At 50.6% G+C, this 14,331-nt stretch overlaps 1 protein-coding gene across 4 annotated transcripts in view; it reads left to right on the top strand.

Annotated features, from left to right (window-relative positions):
• PRKCB (protein kinase C beta) overlaps positions 1–14,331 on the top strand; it is a 136,737-nt gene that overhangs the window by 101,469 nt on the left and 20,937 nt on the right. For all 4 annotated transcript variants that reach the window (XM_030002115.1, XM_030002114.1, XM_041120099.1 and 1 more), the window contains 5 exons: positions 1,556–1,647; positions 2,607–2,669; positions 4,659–4,797; positions 8,308–8,388; positions 8,648–8,755. In XM_030002115.1, the coding sequence (XP_029857975.1) occupies positions 1,556–1,647; positions 2,607–2,669; positions 4,659–4,797; positions 8,308–8,388; positions 8,648–8,755 (483 nt within the window). The remainder of the gene's footprint in view (positions 1–1,555; positions 1,648–2,606; positions 2,670–4,658; positions 4,798–8,307; positions 8,389–8,647; positions 8,756–14,331) is intronic.

Genomic DNA, 14,331 nt, shown 5'->3' with positions numbered 1-14,331 from the left:
GGCAGGGAAGATCCACTTGGACGGCAGTCTGTGTCCCACTCCTGCATGCACTCCGGTGGTCCGGAGCCATTGCTTCTCCCTCCCTGAGAAACGTCCTGCAATGGTTTAGGTTGGTGGTTTTGGCAGTCTTGCACGATTTTCTTCACAGCCATTTCCCATTAGAAAAAAGAGTTGTAAAACATCAGAGGAAAGTGGCATTTCAAGGGCATGGATTCCCCAGGGTAAAGGTGTCGCTGGTGTGGAGCTCCTGCTGGCTTAAGTCCTGTGTCTCCCGGGACTTGTAGGGCTCGTGCTAGAGCTCTGTTCGAGACACGGCATGATAAAATCCAGCTGCTTTTGTTTTATTAATCCACGGTTCTGAACTTTGTGGAAATGCTTGGGTCTTGTTTCTTGCCTTGTTGCTCTCCTCGGGGTTGATTGCGGCCCACGCTTTCTCAAATTTCTAGCAATGTGTAGAGGACTGGGCTTACACCCAGCAGGACTAACGGTAGCCATGAATGCAGGAGCCATCCTGTGTATACAAGCCCCTCGCCAGCTCCACGCAGTCGCTGCGGCTCCAGGACAGTGCCCGGTGCAAGCCCCAGCCTGCCCCTGACCGTGGCTTGGCTTTCCCTGGGGACAGCGTGGTGCGGAGAAGAACATATCACTTCAGCTTGCTTGGGAATTTCTTAGGTCTGCACCTGTGTGGCTGCCACGCTGTGTAAGAGGAGGGGTGCTTTAATCTGGGGAGTCTTAATTAATGAAAGCAAAGTGCGTTTGACACATTAGAGGCGGTTGGTGTGTGCTTATAGGTGGCTGTGATTGCACCTACTAGCAAGTGTTTTAACTGATTCAAAGTCACTGGTTGACCTGTTTGTTCTACTCTTAACAACTACTTACTTAATTAACCATGCGTGAACATTAAGTACACCCTCAGACTAGGCTGGGAGGAGCGAGGAGAGGGGATGCAGCCTTCTCCTGCCTCCCCAGCTTGACCAGGGGCTGCTGGGTCCCCTGCAAGCATGTGTGGTCCCGGCACTGCCTCAGGCTGCTCCCGGTGAGACTGGTGAGCTGGGAATGTCCCACGGCCCTCCTGGTGCTTGGCCAAATCATGCTGGTCGCTGCCTGCACATGGAGGCTGGTCCCCATAGGAACTGCTCACATCTCTTGTGCATCTCTTAATTGAAGCCATGCAGTGCCTGGGGAAATACCGGCAAGGAGCTGTCTGATCAAACGCCCTGCAAAATGGCTTCAGTGAAGAATGAGAGCAAATTTATTAATGGGAAGTGGAAAACCTCTGTTTTAGGAATTCCTCCACTTGCCTTCTCCATCACATCTATCTGCAAAGATGCAGAGCTTAAGTCCAGAGCGTTGCAAAGGGATTAGTACATCTGTCTTATGGACTCCATGTGAACAGAAGCTCCATCTGCACCCCTGGGGGAGGACAATGATGATAGTTGTATTGCCATGAAAAATATAGACTAGAGCTGTCAGTTGCCTTGGTCCTTATTTCTGACCCCTGCAGATTCCCTGCTCTAATAATTCTGCTGCTAATTGTTTGCTTTTTTTTCTTTAGGATCGCTTGTATTTTGTGATGGAATACGTGAATGGTGGGGACTTAATGTACCAGATCCAGCAGGTTGGGAGATTTAAAGAGCCACACGCTGTGTAAGTTCAGTAGCCCTGGTTTGGCACCTTCAGGGTAGGTACTTGATGTACCTTTGTCATACAGCTGGAAATATAGTCCAAGCTACAGGCTTTTGTGGTGCAAGTCCTGGGCAGAAAGGGAGGGGAAAGGAAGAACAGCAGGAATCTGAGGATGCAGGATCATTCTTTGCCTGGTGCCAAGCATGCTGGTGCCTCCAGCTCCTCTTTGGGATACACTTGTCGGTAGGTAAATAATTGACCTTCATAAAAGGACCAGGCAGGGAGGTTTGGAAGCTTCCTGGGAGACACCAGCAGCAGCTGGTGAGCTCCCAGCCGCCGTGCTGCCAGCTCACCTCTGTTCTGCCCCATGCCCTTCCCCAGGGCGTGAGGGACATCGGGTCTTTGGCTCCTCTACTGGGGTTGCCAACCCGAGTGTTAACTGGTGGCTTTTGGCTCCTGCTCCCTGTAATCTGGACAGAGCAGAAGGTGTCTGTGAAAGCCTTCATATGCTTCAAGAAAAAACACAAACAGTAAGCAGAGCCCGGGTGGGTTTGAACTGGTGTTTTGCACTCTGGCAGAGTCCTCTGAGACCCAGAATATTCTTTAAAGAAAGCGGTGGCCGTGCATGTTATCTCCTCGGCCTCCCCGAGATGACAGATAACTTTTCAAGCCGCGTTGCCAGTACAGAGAAACAAACAGGCATAGATCCCAGCTCTCGCTTAATGAGAATTTGTGTAACAAGAAGTGACAGCCCCCTGCTAGCCCACAGCAACCTGATTGCGTCCCTACCCGATACGAGCAGAGGGTGGGTTGTGTCATTCTCGTGTGATACTTGTCTCGTATTTTTTATGTTGTGGCTGTCTCTATCCTTTGGTCACGTATGCCCAATGCGTTTCATTTAGTGCAATTGGATTTGAAAGGTTTTTATTTTGATTCATCTCCTTTAATTATCAGTTTTCGTTTTAAATCTTTCATTTCAGGTTCTACGCAGCAGAAATAGCCATCGGCCTCTTCTTCCTGCAGAGCAAAGGCATCATTTATCGGTAGGTGAGCAAGTTCCTCCTTCCTCTCTCCCCCGAGAACTCCAGCCACAGCCGGAGCGATGTGACCACTGCGATGCTCTGCGGGGCTCCCGCAGCCCCACTCTGCAGAGCAGCGACCGGCCGCGGGGCTCTCCTCCCTTCTAGTGCCACAGGTCGGGTTTGGCAGCTGCCGGTGGGGTATGCACACCCGAAACGGAGCTGGGAGCCTCGTAGTGTTGCCGGTTTTTGAGAAGGTTCTTGTCTTTGTCCCCAGTCTATAGGAAGGCAGCTTTGGTTCCTCTCTTGCCTCTGTTTCATGTGTTTTTCTCCACACGACACAAATGCTTGCTGGCACCGTGGCCCATTCTGAGCCACGTATTTTGCTGCAGGGCACTATTTTATTACCATTAACACTAGTCTAAGTGCTTATGAATGGCTTATTCTGAGATCTGCAGTGCAAGTCCGTCACTTCTGGTTCAGACACTAAAACTTCTTTTCCGTTCACAATATGACTGTAGCATCCGGAGTTAGCTAGGTTACTGCCAAATGCCAGACCGGGCTCCGAGGCTGCTGTTTAAGCGCCAAAACTAGGGTACTGCTGCTCTTCCCTGCTCAGGAGTATTCCCAGAGCCCAAGGTAGAGCAGAGCATCCTAATGAGCATCAGATACCATTAACTGCTTTGCAAAAAGAAATGCCAGCTGTGCTACTGAAGTTATGAGATGCTGAAGACTGTTCCAAAGATGAAAGAAGTGGAGCAAACCTGACATAAGGGGTGTTTTTTGCCATCAGCCACTACAGAGAGATTCTAGGTCTGCCGGTCCCCAGTGCCCCTTCTTCCTTCCTTCCTCCGAATCCGAATCCAGGCTCATATCCATCTGCCTTTGGCCCATCAGGGTTCTAAGCACTGACAGTAATTGGAAAAAACAGCCTTAAAAAGCAGCAAGAAGTTGTAAATTATGCTGTTCCTTTTATTGGGCTCTTACTTAACAAAGCTAAGCCTCGTGCAGCCCCACGGCTCTGCTGAGCAGGCTGTTCCCAGTGGGGTGTTTCAGCCGGGGGTCTCTAAGAAGAGGGCTCACGCTGACACGGTGTGTCCTTCGCGCCGGACCGGGCGATGTGCGTTTGCTCTTCGCCTGCAGACAAGGCATGGAGCTGGGCAGAGCCGCAGAGCCGCGGCCGGCTGAGCCGATGGGCGAGCAGGGCACAGCCTGGGCTTGCGGCTCTGTCTGCCGCTGTCGCCTGCTTTGGCACTTACCGTCGCCCTCGGGCAAGGGAAATCTTGCAGACGTGCTCTGATATTGAAATGGAGACCTTTGAGTAATGCTGTACTGTATAGGACGTGGCACAGATCACAGAACTGCGTAGTAATTCCATGGCTGGTAATGTATAAATTGCACCTGAAATACGGAGTGTTTGCTGCAAAACTGTCCTTCAGGCTGGAGCACCCACCTCTGCAGAGGCTGCTCGGGGCTGGGAGTTGGATCGGGAGCTCTACAGCTGAAACTGTCTCCACAATTTGTGCTAAAGAGCAAAGCTCCTGCAGGGTATAACTAACAGATATTCTGTGGACAAGGATCAGAGAGAAACACAGTTGATTTGTACTTTCATGGGGGAGCATAGCATAGGTGATGCAGGGACTTCTGCTGAGTAGGTACTTCTTCATTGCCAGTGAGCTTTAAGTACACTTTGATTTTCATAGGCACAAAAAAAAAAAAAAAAATCTATTAAATCTGTCTCCCTGCTAGATGAGAGTGTTTTCCGACGTACACTTAAAAGCGATTTGCCCAGCATGGTGTTCCTGTGGGTTAAAAGTGAAATAAACACTTCATCCTGACAGATCTCTGACTTATTTTTACTCATTTCCCCAAACATTATCCTACAAAGAGCCTGGGTGTCAGATGAAGCCAGAGCTCACTCACAAGAGAGCGCCTGGAGTCCAGAAACTTGTGTCTTTGCTGGGTGGCTTCGTGGGTGGTCTTTTGCATCATTGTTTTGCTTTCACTTTGTAGAGACCTAAAGCTGGACAACGTGATGCTGGATAGCGAGGGGCACATAAAGATTGCAGACTTCGGGATGTGCAAGGAGAACATCTGGGACGGGGTGACTACCAAGACCTTCTGCGGCACTCCAGACTACATTGCACCCGAGGTAAGGGATGCAGAAGGGCAGTGGATGCTCCGTACGTGTTTGGGCAGCCTGTCTGACGCTCTGTTCCATGGGATGACCTTGCTTTGGGCAGCTTTCTGAGAGGAACAGGGCCGTCGGTGAATTCACTGTCAGCCTGGAAAGTTCATCCCCTGTAAGGAAGCAGTGATGCCGGATCTGCCTCTCTGTTTGGCTGCGTGCCCTGCTTCTGCCTCAAAGTACAGAAAATCCTCCCTGCTGGTCTCCCTGCAGTGTGTTTTCCCTCTCTGGGTGTTTTTCCCACGTCTGTGTCGCTGGCATCACCATGCCTGTCCGATCCTTGGCATGCTCAAACCCACCAAGGGCTGCTCCTCGCACCCTTCCTTGCTCCTGGAAAAGATGAGCCCAAGAGCTCGGCTTTGCCCCTCGCCATGTGTAACAGCCACTTCGAGCACCACATGACTGGTGGGAAAAATTAAATTATCGGTGGATAATATTTCCATGCAAAGTGGAATCTTTAGATGTCTCCAGCTTGCTACTTGCAGTGAAGGGCTGTGTGTCTGATGAGCAGAGTTTCCCTATTTACAGTTCTAGATCGCTCCAAAATTACTTTCCATTTGCTTATTACTTATGTGATGGAGTCACATATGACACTTACATGAAGTGCTATATGGATGCAATTTAAGGCAGACTTGTGAAATTCAGGTAGGTAATTATTCCCAAATGTCTGTTCCCTTAACATAAAAATATCCCTCTAAAATCTTCTCACTCTGCTGAATTTTCAATGATGAGATTAATATTTATTCATTTAAATATTTTAGAGGAAGAGACTCTCTTTGCTAAGACATAGTTAGATGCGCTTGTATGCTAAACTACATTGTGTTTTGCTGCAGCCAGAGAGGTTTTTAATTACTCGTTCAGATGTGTATTACATATCCTCATCTTACCAAGATTAATATTGGTGTTCAGTTGGTACATAGCTCAGTTGCTGTGTGTGATTAATACTCTTTCAAAGCAGGACAAATGACCAGTTCTCTTGGTATTTGCCTAAGCATTATCACTTAAATTCTTATTTTCCTCTCCTTGCTCTATTTTTTTTTTTTCCAAAATAAAAACAGAAAATGGGAAATTAGGGTGCAAATCACTACGGTACCCAGGAATGGTATTAAAGCCTGCTACCAGTGGGTCTCAAAAGAGTGAATATACACATGCCCTATTTTGTAAAAACCAAAAGGGGGTATACAGTTCTGGCGTGGTCTCCTGCTGTGTGGCCAAGCCCTTGGCAGAGCTGGGGACCCTGCGTGTAGCTCCGCTCCAGGGCCCTTCTGCTGGACCGTGCTTCCTCCCGTTGGGAAGCTGCAATGTTCTCTAGCCAACATGTCTTCAGGGTGAAAATGTCCTGTGATTTGCTTGACCCATTTTAAGGGCTTTTTCTATTCTAAGGTACAGCTCTGCGTGCCAAGGTGACAGGTACTGAGTGCAAATGACCCCGCGTGTGTAATTTCCTCTGAACAAAACGTGTTCTTCAGCTGTTGGGTTTTGACCTTCCCTAACGTGCGGTCAGCGACTTCAATTTACAGAGACTGCTTTTCTGCAAGGATTTCGTCTAAGTACTGTTTTCTTTTAAAGGCCTTGATGGTGTGAACAGTTCACACCTAAATTTCCCAGAGCACTCGTAAATCGCCTAAAGAACAAGGGGAAAGAACTTCGAGTGCGCTCGGTTGAGGAATTTCAGAGCTGAAGCTCAACGTCTGATCGCAGCGGGAAGGGTCTGGCCAGACTGCAGGATGCCGTCGGGGCAGTCAGGGTCGTGTCACCGCGTTTGGACGTGTGGCCGGACCAGGACCAGGACCAGGACCAGGACCAAAGAGGAGATTGGCATCAGCCTTGCTCTCTAACCGTGCCTCGGTGCTGATGCTTTCACGGGATGGAACTCGTCTCTTCTTAGGTGGGCTGGCAGCGCCTGACCTGCATCTTGGCGTACCTCCTGGTCGGATCCCGTTGGACACTGCCGAGGTCTTTTGCAAGGGCAGGGGCTGCCCAACATGAGGACTCTGGGGGTTCCAGGCATTGCCCGCAGCCACGGAGCCGCGGGACTGGAGCCTTGCTTGCGGACAGACCTCTGGGGCCGGATTGCTGTGTACGTCCTCCTGTGATTAGCATACGATCTGCATTTGTGCTCGAGCATAGGAATCTTTGCAGAATAGAATTCTGTAATTAGGATGAATAAATTTTGTAATTGTTTCGCGTTCAGTAACAGATGGCAAAGCCCAAGGCCTGTCAAACCCCAAACGCTGAAACGACGCCCATCAGCAGCGACCCAGCAAATAAACCGGAGCTTGGAAGACCCTTCAAAGCAGAAAGGTGCCCCCGGGAGCCCGGCTCCTTCTGCGGCCCCTGGGTTGGACCCGTCACTGAGCAGGGGGCTGGAGGGACCCCCCCGTGCTGAAGGGAAGGCAGGAGGGGGCTGGCTTCAGGCAGCAGCCCCCGGGCAAGCGTGCGGACCCGGCGGCTTGCTGCACGCTTGAGCCGAGGGACACGGAGAGCCGAGCGGCAGAGGTGCCGTGGGAGGGAGCCGCGGGACTCTCCCGGGGCTGGGTCCGTTTCTGCACCAGCCGCTTGTCTTGTTTGCGTGTGGGGTCTTGCAGCGGGGGACCGAGCCCCTCGCTGGGTTCAGCTGTGGGCACCCCAAACCACCGACGTGCACGGGGGAGGTCACTTGCTTTATGGAGGCAGGTTAGCTGGGTGGCTTTGCTGCAGGGTCGTATGGTTATGAAATTTAGGGCGTTTCAGATTTTGTAGAGAAAATCATGGAAAAATACAAAATTTCATGTTTTGGTGCCTTTTCCAAAATAAATGTTGATATTTTTAAATATCAAAAGAAAAAAAAAAACCAAACAAAAAACCACCAAAGTTATATCCTAACTCCAGAACAACTACGTTGCTCAGGTAAGGGTAGGGCCATTGGTTATTAGGTTATTTCGTGAGGGATGTTCTGCAATAAATAATAGAAAGCAAACTGGCAGCCTGGAATGCAGAGGGTTTTGACTACCCATATGCTGCAAATCTGTTTTGAAGGGCCACGTACCATCCACAGAGGGCCAAACTCTGTGTTGTTACTTCAAACCAACTGCACTGAAGTCAGCGGAAAAAAATCCCAAAGTGCATCAGGATAAGCAAGAACGGCTGCTGCTCCTGCTCCAACGCGCCTGGCTGTGACAAATCTGCAAGAGCACAACAAATATGCTAAAGTTTCGTCTGAATCAGAATAAGTCTGTCTAAAATCACAGTGAATATTCTGGTTTTTCCTAATATTTAGTGCACATTTGAAGGCTGATGATTTTTTAAAGTTACTGAACCTCTTTGCCTATTGTGTGTTCTGTTTATAATCGCGATTTCCCACCATTCAGAGACTGGTATCTCAGAAAATAACCTTGTCCTTTTGACCTGGACTACATCTTGAAATTAGTTTGTATTGTGCCAACAGGTTAAAAATGGGAGTGTATCAAATCCTGCTGTTTGTGTTGTTTTCAGATAATTGCTTATCAGCCCTATGGGAAGTCCGTGGATTGGTGGGCATTTGGAGTCCTGCTCTATGAAATGTTAGCTGGCCAGGTAATTGAATTTTAATTGATTCCTATGGGATTGTGTTAAATTCCATTGCGAGCATACGCTGACGTGTAATTTGTTTTGTTGCTGGCACACGGTGGGGGGCCATCTCCTCGGTGCTGGAGATGAAGCCGGGGACCGCGATGCCGAGACACGAGTCACTGCGCGGCGCAGCCGGGGCTGGTTTCGTGGCTGAGGATCACAGCAGCAAACGGAAGCTCAAAGATGGAGAAATGCCGCTGAACCTCTGTTTGCTTTGCTCTAGGCTCCCTTTGAGGGAGAAGATGAGGACGAGCTCTTCCAGTCCATCATGGAGCACAACGTAGCCTACCCCAAGTCCATGTCCAAGGAGGCAGTGGCGATCTGCAAAGGGGTAAGGGCTGCCCTGCGTTCTCTGCCAGGAGGGCCAAGTGCAGGCGGTGGGACCTGACAAAGCTCCATCGTGTTCTGGTACCCGTGCTCTCCGCTCCCAGAACCGCAACTCGTGCTACTTGGTGTACATGTGCTAAAACCAATTAAAAATAACACCTAGATCCTTTCTGTGCCATTATGGTACGCTGAGCAGAAACACCAGTAGGACCAGAGGGCTGACCTGTCTTTGCTCAGGGGAAGGTCAGGAGAAAATTGGAGTGTTGGGTGGGATGCAGGAGTTGAGGGCATCTCCCCAGAGACCCTGCTCCCCGTTAGGTGACAACAGGGGACCGTTATGCATCTTTGCCTGAAAAGAAGAATGATGCCTAGAGAAAATGAACATGATTTCTAAATAGTTTTCCTAAGATCAGATACAAAGCCTTCATCCTGCAGAGGTTTCCATTTAGCTCTGATGAGTCAGTCGCCCTTTAGGGGCACCTTAAGTTCAGTGCTGATGTGCGTCTCCGTTGGGTCACGGCAGTATTTTCATTATCGTATCTCTTAATTTGCAGTGAAGCTCTGCATTGCCCAGTGTCTTGAGCTCTTTAGGGACTGGGCCTAGGCAAGATTTAAATGCAGTCTGAGTTAATTTGGGTTGTGATGAATAAAGGCTGGCCAGGTCCTGATGTTATTATGCATATGTTTATTGCTTGGGACTGAGCCTCATCTCAGCCAGCCAGTGTCAAACAGTGCTATAAATATGTGTTTGTGTAGGAATTTAAAAAATGTTTGCTTTTAATAGTTAATATTTAAAATATCTGAATGTTCTATATCTCAAAATAGTGTTTCTATCTACAAATGACACATCTTGCGCTTAACGCTCCCACTGCGGCATTTCAAAGCCTCTTTCCAGTGTTGCCAGGATTCAGAGCTGGTGTTGAAGAGGAGTATTCGCTTGTCCCATGGGGAAGAGCTGCTGCAGGTGTTCCCCACCTGGAACGGGGCGCAGGGAGGGGATGCTGTCCAGGCCAGCTGGCACTCACCTTCAGCAGAATGTAGTAAAATCGAGACCTTAATTCAGAAACCACACTGGTAACGGAAGGGGGAATTTCCGCAGACTTTCTCACCATCTCTTGTTCTTCTTGTTTTGATTGGGGCATGAGGGGAAAGTCCACTGTGTTCCTGGCCAGGCAGGAGGGAGGGAAGATGCTTGGTGATGGTGAACATCGTTATCCCCACGGTGCCCAAGGGAACGGTGCTTGCGAGGGAGCAGAGGCTGGAACAGGGACAAATCTCACTGTCGGCTTTGTTTGCTGTTGCATCAGTCAAAATGTGAATGCTGTAAATAGACGAGAAGAGACCATGACTGAAACGTCTGCTGGGTGTAGCTGAAATGGCTTTTCTCACTTTCGGAAATGTGAGGCTGCATGGGAGGACGTGTGGCCACGCATGGAGGGCTTGGTCCTTTATAAATTCCTGTAGTTTTTTTGCAGCAAAGTGGTGGTTCCCTTTGTACAACTGTTGTTGCAGGGAAGTGCAGAAAAACTCCTGACGTTCTTTGCCGCCACCAAACTGCTACACCAGAAAGTTTAATTAAAAATATGCGCGGTATTTAAGAACCATCAATAAGTGGGAAACAAAGTATTTATGCTTTCCCCTGGAATACAGTAAAATATGTCTCAATTAACTTCAGGGGCATCAGGGCTGTGCTGTTTGTGTTGGTACATGGTCAGTCTTCCAGGAGGGCACAAACCCAGCCTTATATCAGTCCAGAGAACAAACAATTGGAGAAGCCTCTACCCTAAACGTGAAGGATTTGGTATTTCACTGCCATGCTCTCCAAAACAATTTTGTTGCTCCCACGCGGTTTCACTCCGGCGTGCTGGTGCCAGTCATCACTTACTGTTGCACAGCTCGGAGATGAAAAGCATTTGATCCTGAAAGCCTTGTATCGGCCTGAGCCAAGAAACAAGCGTTAATCAGAGATCGTTGGCTCGGAAGCAAAATGGAGAGTTAACCAGAACACAGCTCCTTGACTCGACAGTCAGCATCAATTAGCAGATCAAATGGAGCATTTCCCTCCTCTGCTGTCAGCTCAGATTTTTTTCTGAAGGCTGATGTCGGAGCTGCTGTTTCTGTGGTGCAGGTAGCTTAGCTTTGCTCTCTTGAGCTCTGGTTTGGTTATGAGGAGCCAGGCTCCCGTTTCAGACCCGTGGAGCGGCGTGCGTGTGTGCGCACGCAGGCACTGGCACAAACCATCAGCCGTTTTCTGTCCCATATGGAGGGGTTTGACTGTGCATGAGCAAAGCAGCCCTTTCCAGGTGGACAGATTGCCTGCGAATATAAGCTCCCTCTTTAATCTCTGCCTGGTAGCAAAGGCATAAAATGGCATGTTTTCCACAGTAGAGTTTACAGGTATTTTGAGTGGTATTTCCACTGGTGGTGCTGCCTGGGAAAAGCACAGAATAGCTGCTTAGTGCCGCGCTGCAGCCCTCTCGGAGGTGGAGGCGTGCCCGTCTCCCGGTGGCCGTGGGTATGGAGAAGGCGGCTGGAAGGTGGGAGCGTTTTGGGGCCGTGTGTGGCGAGCGCTCCTGGGTGCCGAGGGCTTTGCTGCCTCTCGCTCCGGCTGAAGCACCGGGCTGCGGTTGGGATGGGGCCGGGATGTGCTGCCGCGGTGGCATGGCTGTGCTGCGCAGAAGCGTGCCCAGGCTGCGTGCCGGGACGGTGGAGGGACTGGTGCCCCGATGGGAAGCCCCTGATGGGCCGCTGCCCGTAAGCCATGTGGTCTTGTCAAACACGGACAAAGATCATCTGGGTCAGCTTTGCCTCTTGGTGCAAGATGTGCCGCTATTACATGAAGCCCACGAACGCGCAGCATCCGCTTGCCTTCCAGAGGCAAAGAGTAAAGCTGCGGTTTAGCAAAGCAGTTGAGTCCAGACTTGGACTTCCTGCACCTAAGCTGCAAACATCAGATGTGATTTGGTCTAAAACATCCTTCCTTATCTGCAGGAGCCTGAAGGGTTTTTGCTGCGTTAGTATGGGGATTAAATGAACTTGTTCCTGTTTAATACAAAGAAAGCTAAATGATTATCCTATGTAAGCCAGGAGAATCAAACTGCATGTTTATGGGGTCCTATATATCAATAACAGATGGTGCCTTCATGCTCACATGCATAAAAGCACAATCGGAAAACAAGAAAATTTAATTTCTGGATGCATATATTGAAAATACTGAGTAACGGCACTGTAGTACAGCTCTGTTTAGCTTTACAGGCAGGTACATGAAGTAGAAAATCCTTTATGATTTATTAGTTGGCTGAGCTGCTCTGAATTTGGTGTGCATTTGTGTTACGCTGAGGAAGCCGGGGGTTTAATGGCAACACTTTGATTTGGGGGGCAGGTGTGTGTAAAACAGCTCTCAGCAGAAGGCAGCAGGTAAGAACCTGGGCTCTGGCTGGAAAAACTAATGAGTAAAAGATCACGGACTGTCCTTGGTGGTGTGTGCGTACGAAGTGTCTGCAGGGCAGCGCGGTGGCTGAGGTCCAGCAGATTTGAGCAGGGTTGTAGACGTTCTCGCTGGGTGCACGTGGGGGAATCGGGCTCTCCCGCAGGGGAGGGTCCCCTCGGGGGCAGCCCCGGCACGGCGCAGCCTCGGCAGCTTTGCTGACCTCCGGGAGGGAGCTGGAGCTGGGAAGCGGACTGGGGAGCGTGGGGACGGGGCAGCGAGCCGCCTGCCCACTGGCACCGCTGGCCTTCAGAGCCTCCGTGGGGCCACAGCCTCCCCCCTGCTAACACCTCCTTTGCAGATGAGTGACCGTACATCTGTCCGGCTCGCGCTGTCAGATGCTTTCACAGCTTATGCACAGGCATCTGTGAGCTTTAGTGTCGACGGAGGCACAGATCCTGCAGACACGGACCTGCTTTCCCTCCTTGCCTTCTCTGGCAGTAAAAGCTAGAGGTGTGTCAGTGTGTTCAGGGTCAGCACTTAACAGAAAAGACCCACGAACAGATTTCTTTTCATTTTTGCTGAAAGCAAACTAAGCTATTTGACACGACAGCCAAATCACTAAATCAGTTTAGTAGCACATTTCAGGCTCTCGCATTGTTGTCGGGGACTTGCTTTAGGAAAACCTTATTGAGTCACAGGATGCTTTTTACTCTCCCGCTTTAGCACAGCTAAGCGGGACCTGATTCAATTGTCAGGATGCTGTCCAGAGCCCGCCGAGGAGATGCGCAGATCCTCTTGTTTAGCTGAACCCGGGTCACCTTGAAGTGGATGTAGTGAAAGCCGAGGGACGGCGAGGTTCAGCGGGGCACGGCATCGGCCTGTCCTGTGCCGAGGATGATGTGCGAGCTGCCCGGCGGCACCGAGGGGTTGGTGGGTCGCCCGCCTCGCCGCGCCGCCTCGGCAGCGGGAGGACCGTAAGCCCGCGGTGGGCTCCCTGCCGGCCATGGCCGCCGGCCCACCCGCTGCCAGCAGCGCCTGGTGGCATCGCTCCCCTGTCCTGGCAGGGGACAGCGGGGCTGGAGCCAGCCCCACCGGCTTGTCCGTGCTGCTGCCACGCTCATTCAAGAGACCAAGAGGCGTAACATCTTCCACCTTGCCAGGCTTCTTACGCTGGGATTTGTTGTTTTGGGTTTTTTTAATAAAGGGCGGCATGCTGCAATACCAAGGGAAAGTGTATTATTTACAAAAAAAGTAAAACGCTAGTTAGGAAAAAATCTTGCTTTTGTTTTTGCTGCCACCTGGCACCCCCATGGCCCTCCCTCTGCAGCCCACCAGCAGCAGCTCCACCATGCCTCCTCACACGGGGAAGGGCTCTGCAAGACTGATGCTTATGCCAGTCACATCCTTGCCCTGAGGAGAGGCAAGTCTCACCATCTGGAAAATCACTTGTCCAGCTTGCAAAGCCCTTGCTGTTTGCAGATGGGCTTTGCAGGGGGTGATGCTGGTTTGAGGAAGCCTCGCTCCATCACTCTTTCAGCTGCAGGTTGCCTCCGCAGCTGGCTGGCCATGGATGTAGTGCTATTTGCTAGCAGAGTGGTTAGCAGCTCTGCTCTTATTTCACGTGTTGGGTGTTGGTTTTTTCAAGGGGTTTTTGGTTTGGGGTTTTTTTTTGCAGGCTTTTCCTTGTTTTCAGTTCCCTGTTGTAGCATTACTTTTAAAGATCAGCTTCCCTGAGCAAGTTTGTTTTGTGCAATCATGGATGGCAGGGCTGACTTGTGTCAAAACACTTACGCCTTGGGGCAGAGGAGCTCTGCCTGGACGCAGGACCTGGCGGGGGTCATTAGCTCCCCGTGGCACGGCAGGCTGCCTGCCGCCACAGTGCTTGGGCTGATGCCTTTATTTCTGTCAGAAGATGCTTACAAAAACCATGTCTTTTTGGGTGTGGGCCAGTCTCAACAGAAAGGTGGGGAGGTTTCTTGTCTCTCCGTCCTACCACCCCCCGAGCTGTGGGTGCCCTGTCCCTCCCGGGGGCTGGCAGGAGGGCAGCGGGGGGGTCTTGCAGACCCACGGCCCTGGGCCACAGAGTCAGGCTTGCTGCAACCTCTGCACAGCTCTGGGGTCAGTTTTAACTGCCCTGCTTTTAATAAAGT

The sequence above is a fragment of the Aquila chrysaetos genome, chromosome 25 (assembly GCF_900496995.4).
Source record: "Aquila chrysaetos chrysaetos chromosome 25, bAquChr1.4, whole genome shotgun sequence".
In the NCBI taxonomy this organism is placed as follows: Eukaryota; Metazoa; Chordata; class Aves; order Accipitriformes; family Accipitridae; genus Aquila; species Aquila chrysaetos.
Note: the sequence above shows the minus strand (reverse complement) of the source record. Positions and strands in the feature narration are given on the sequence as shown.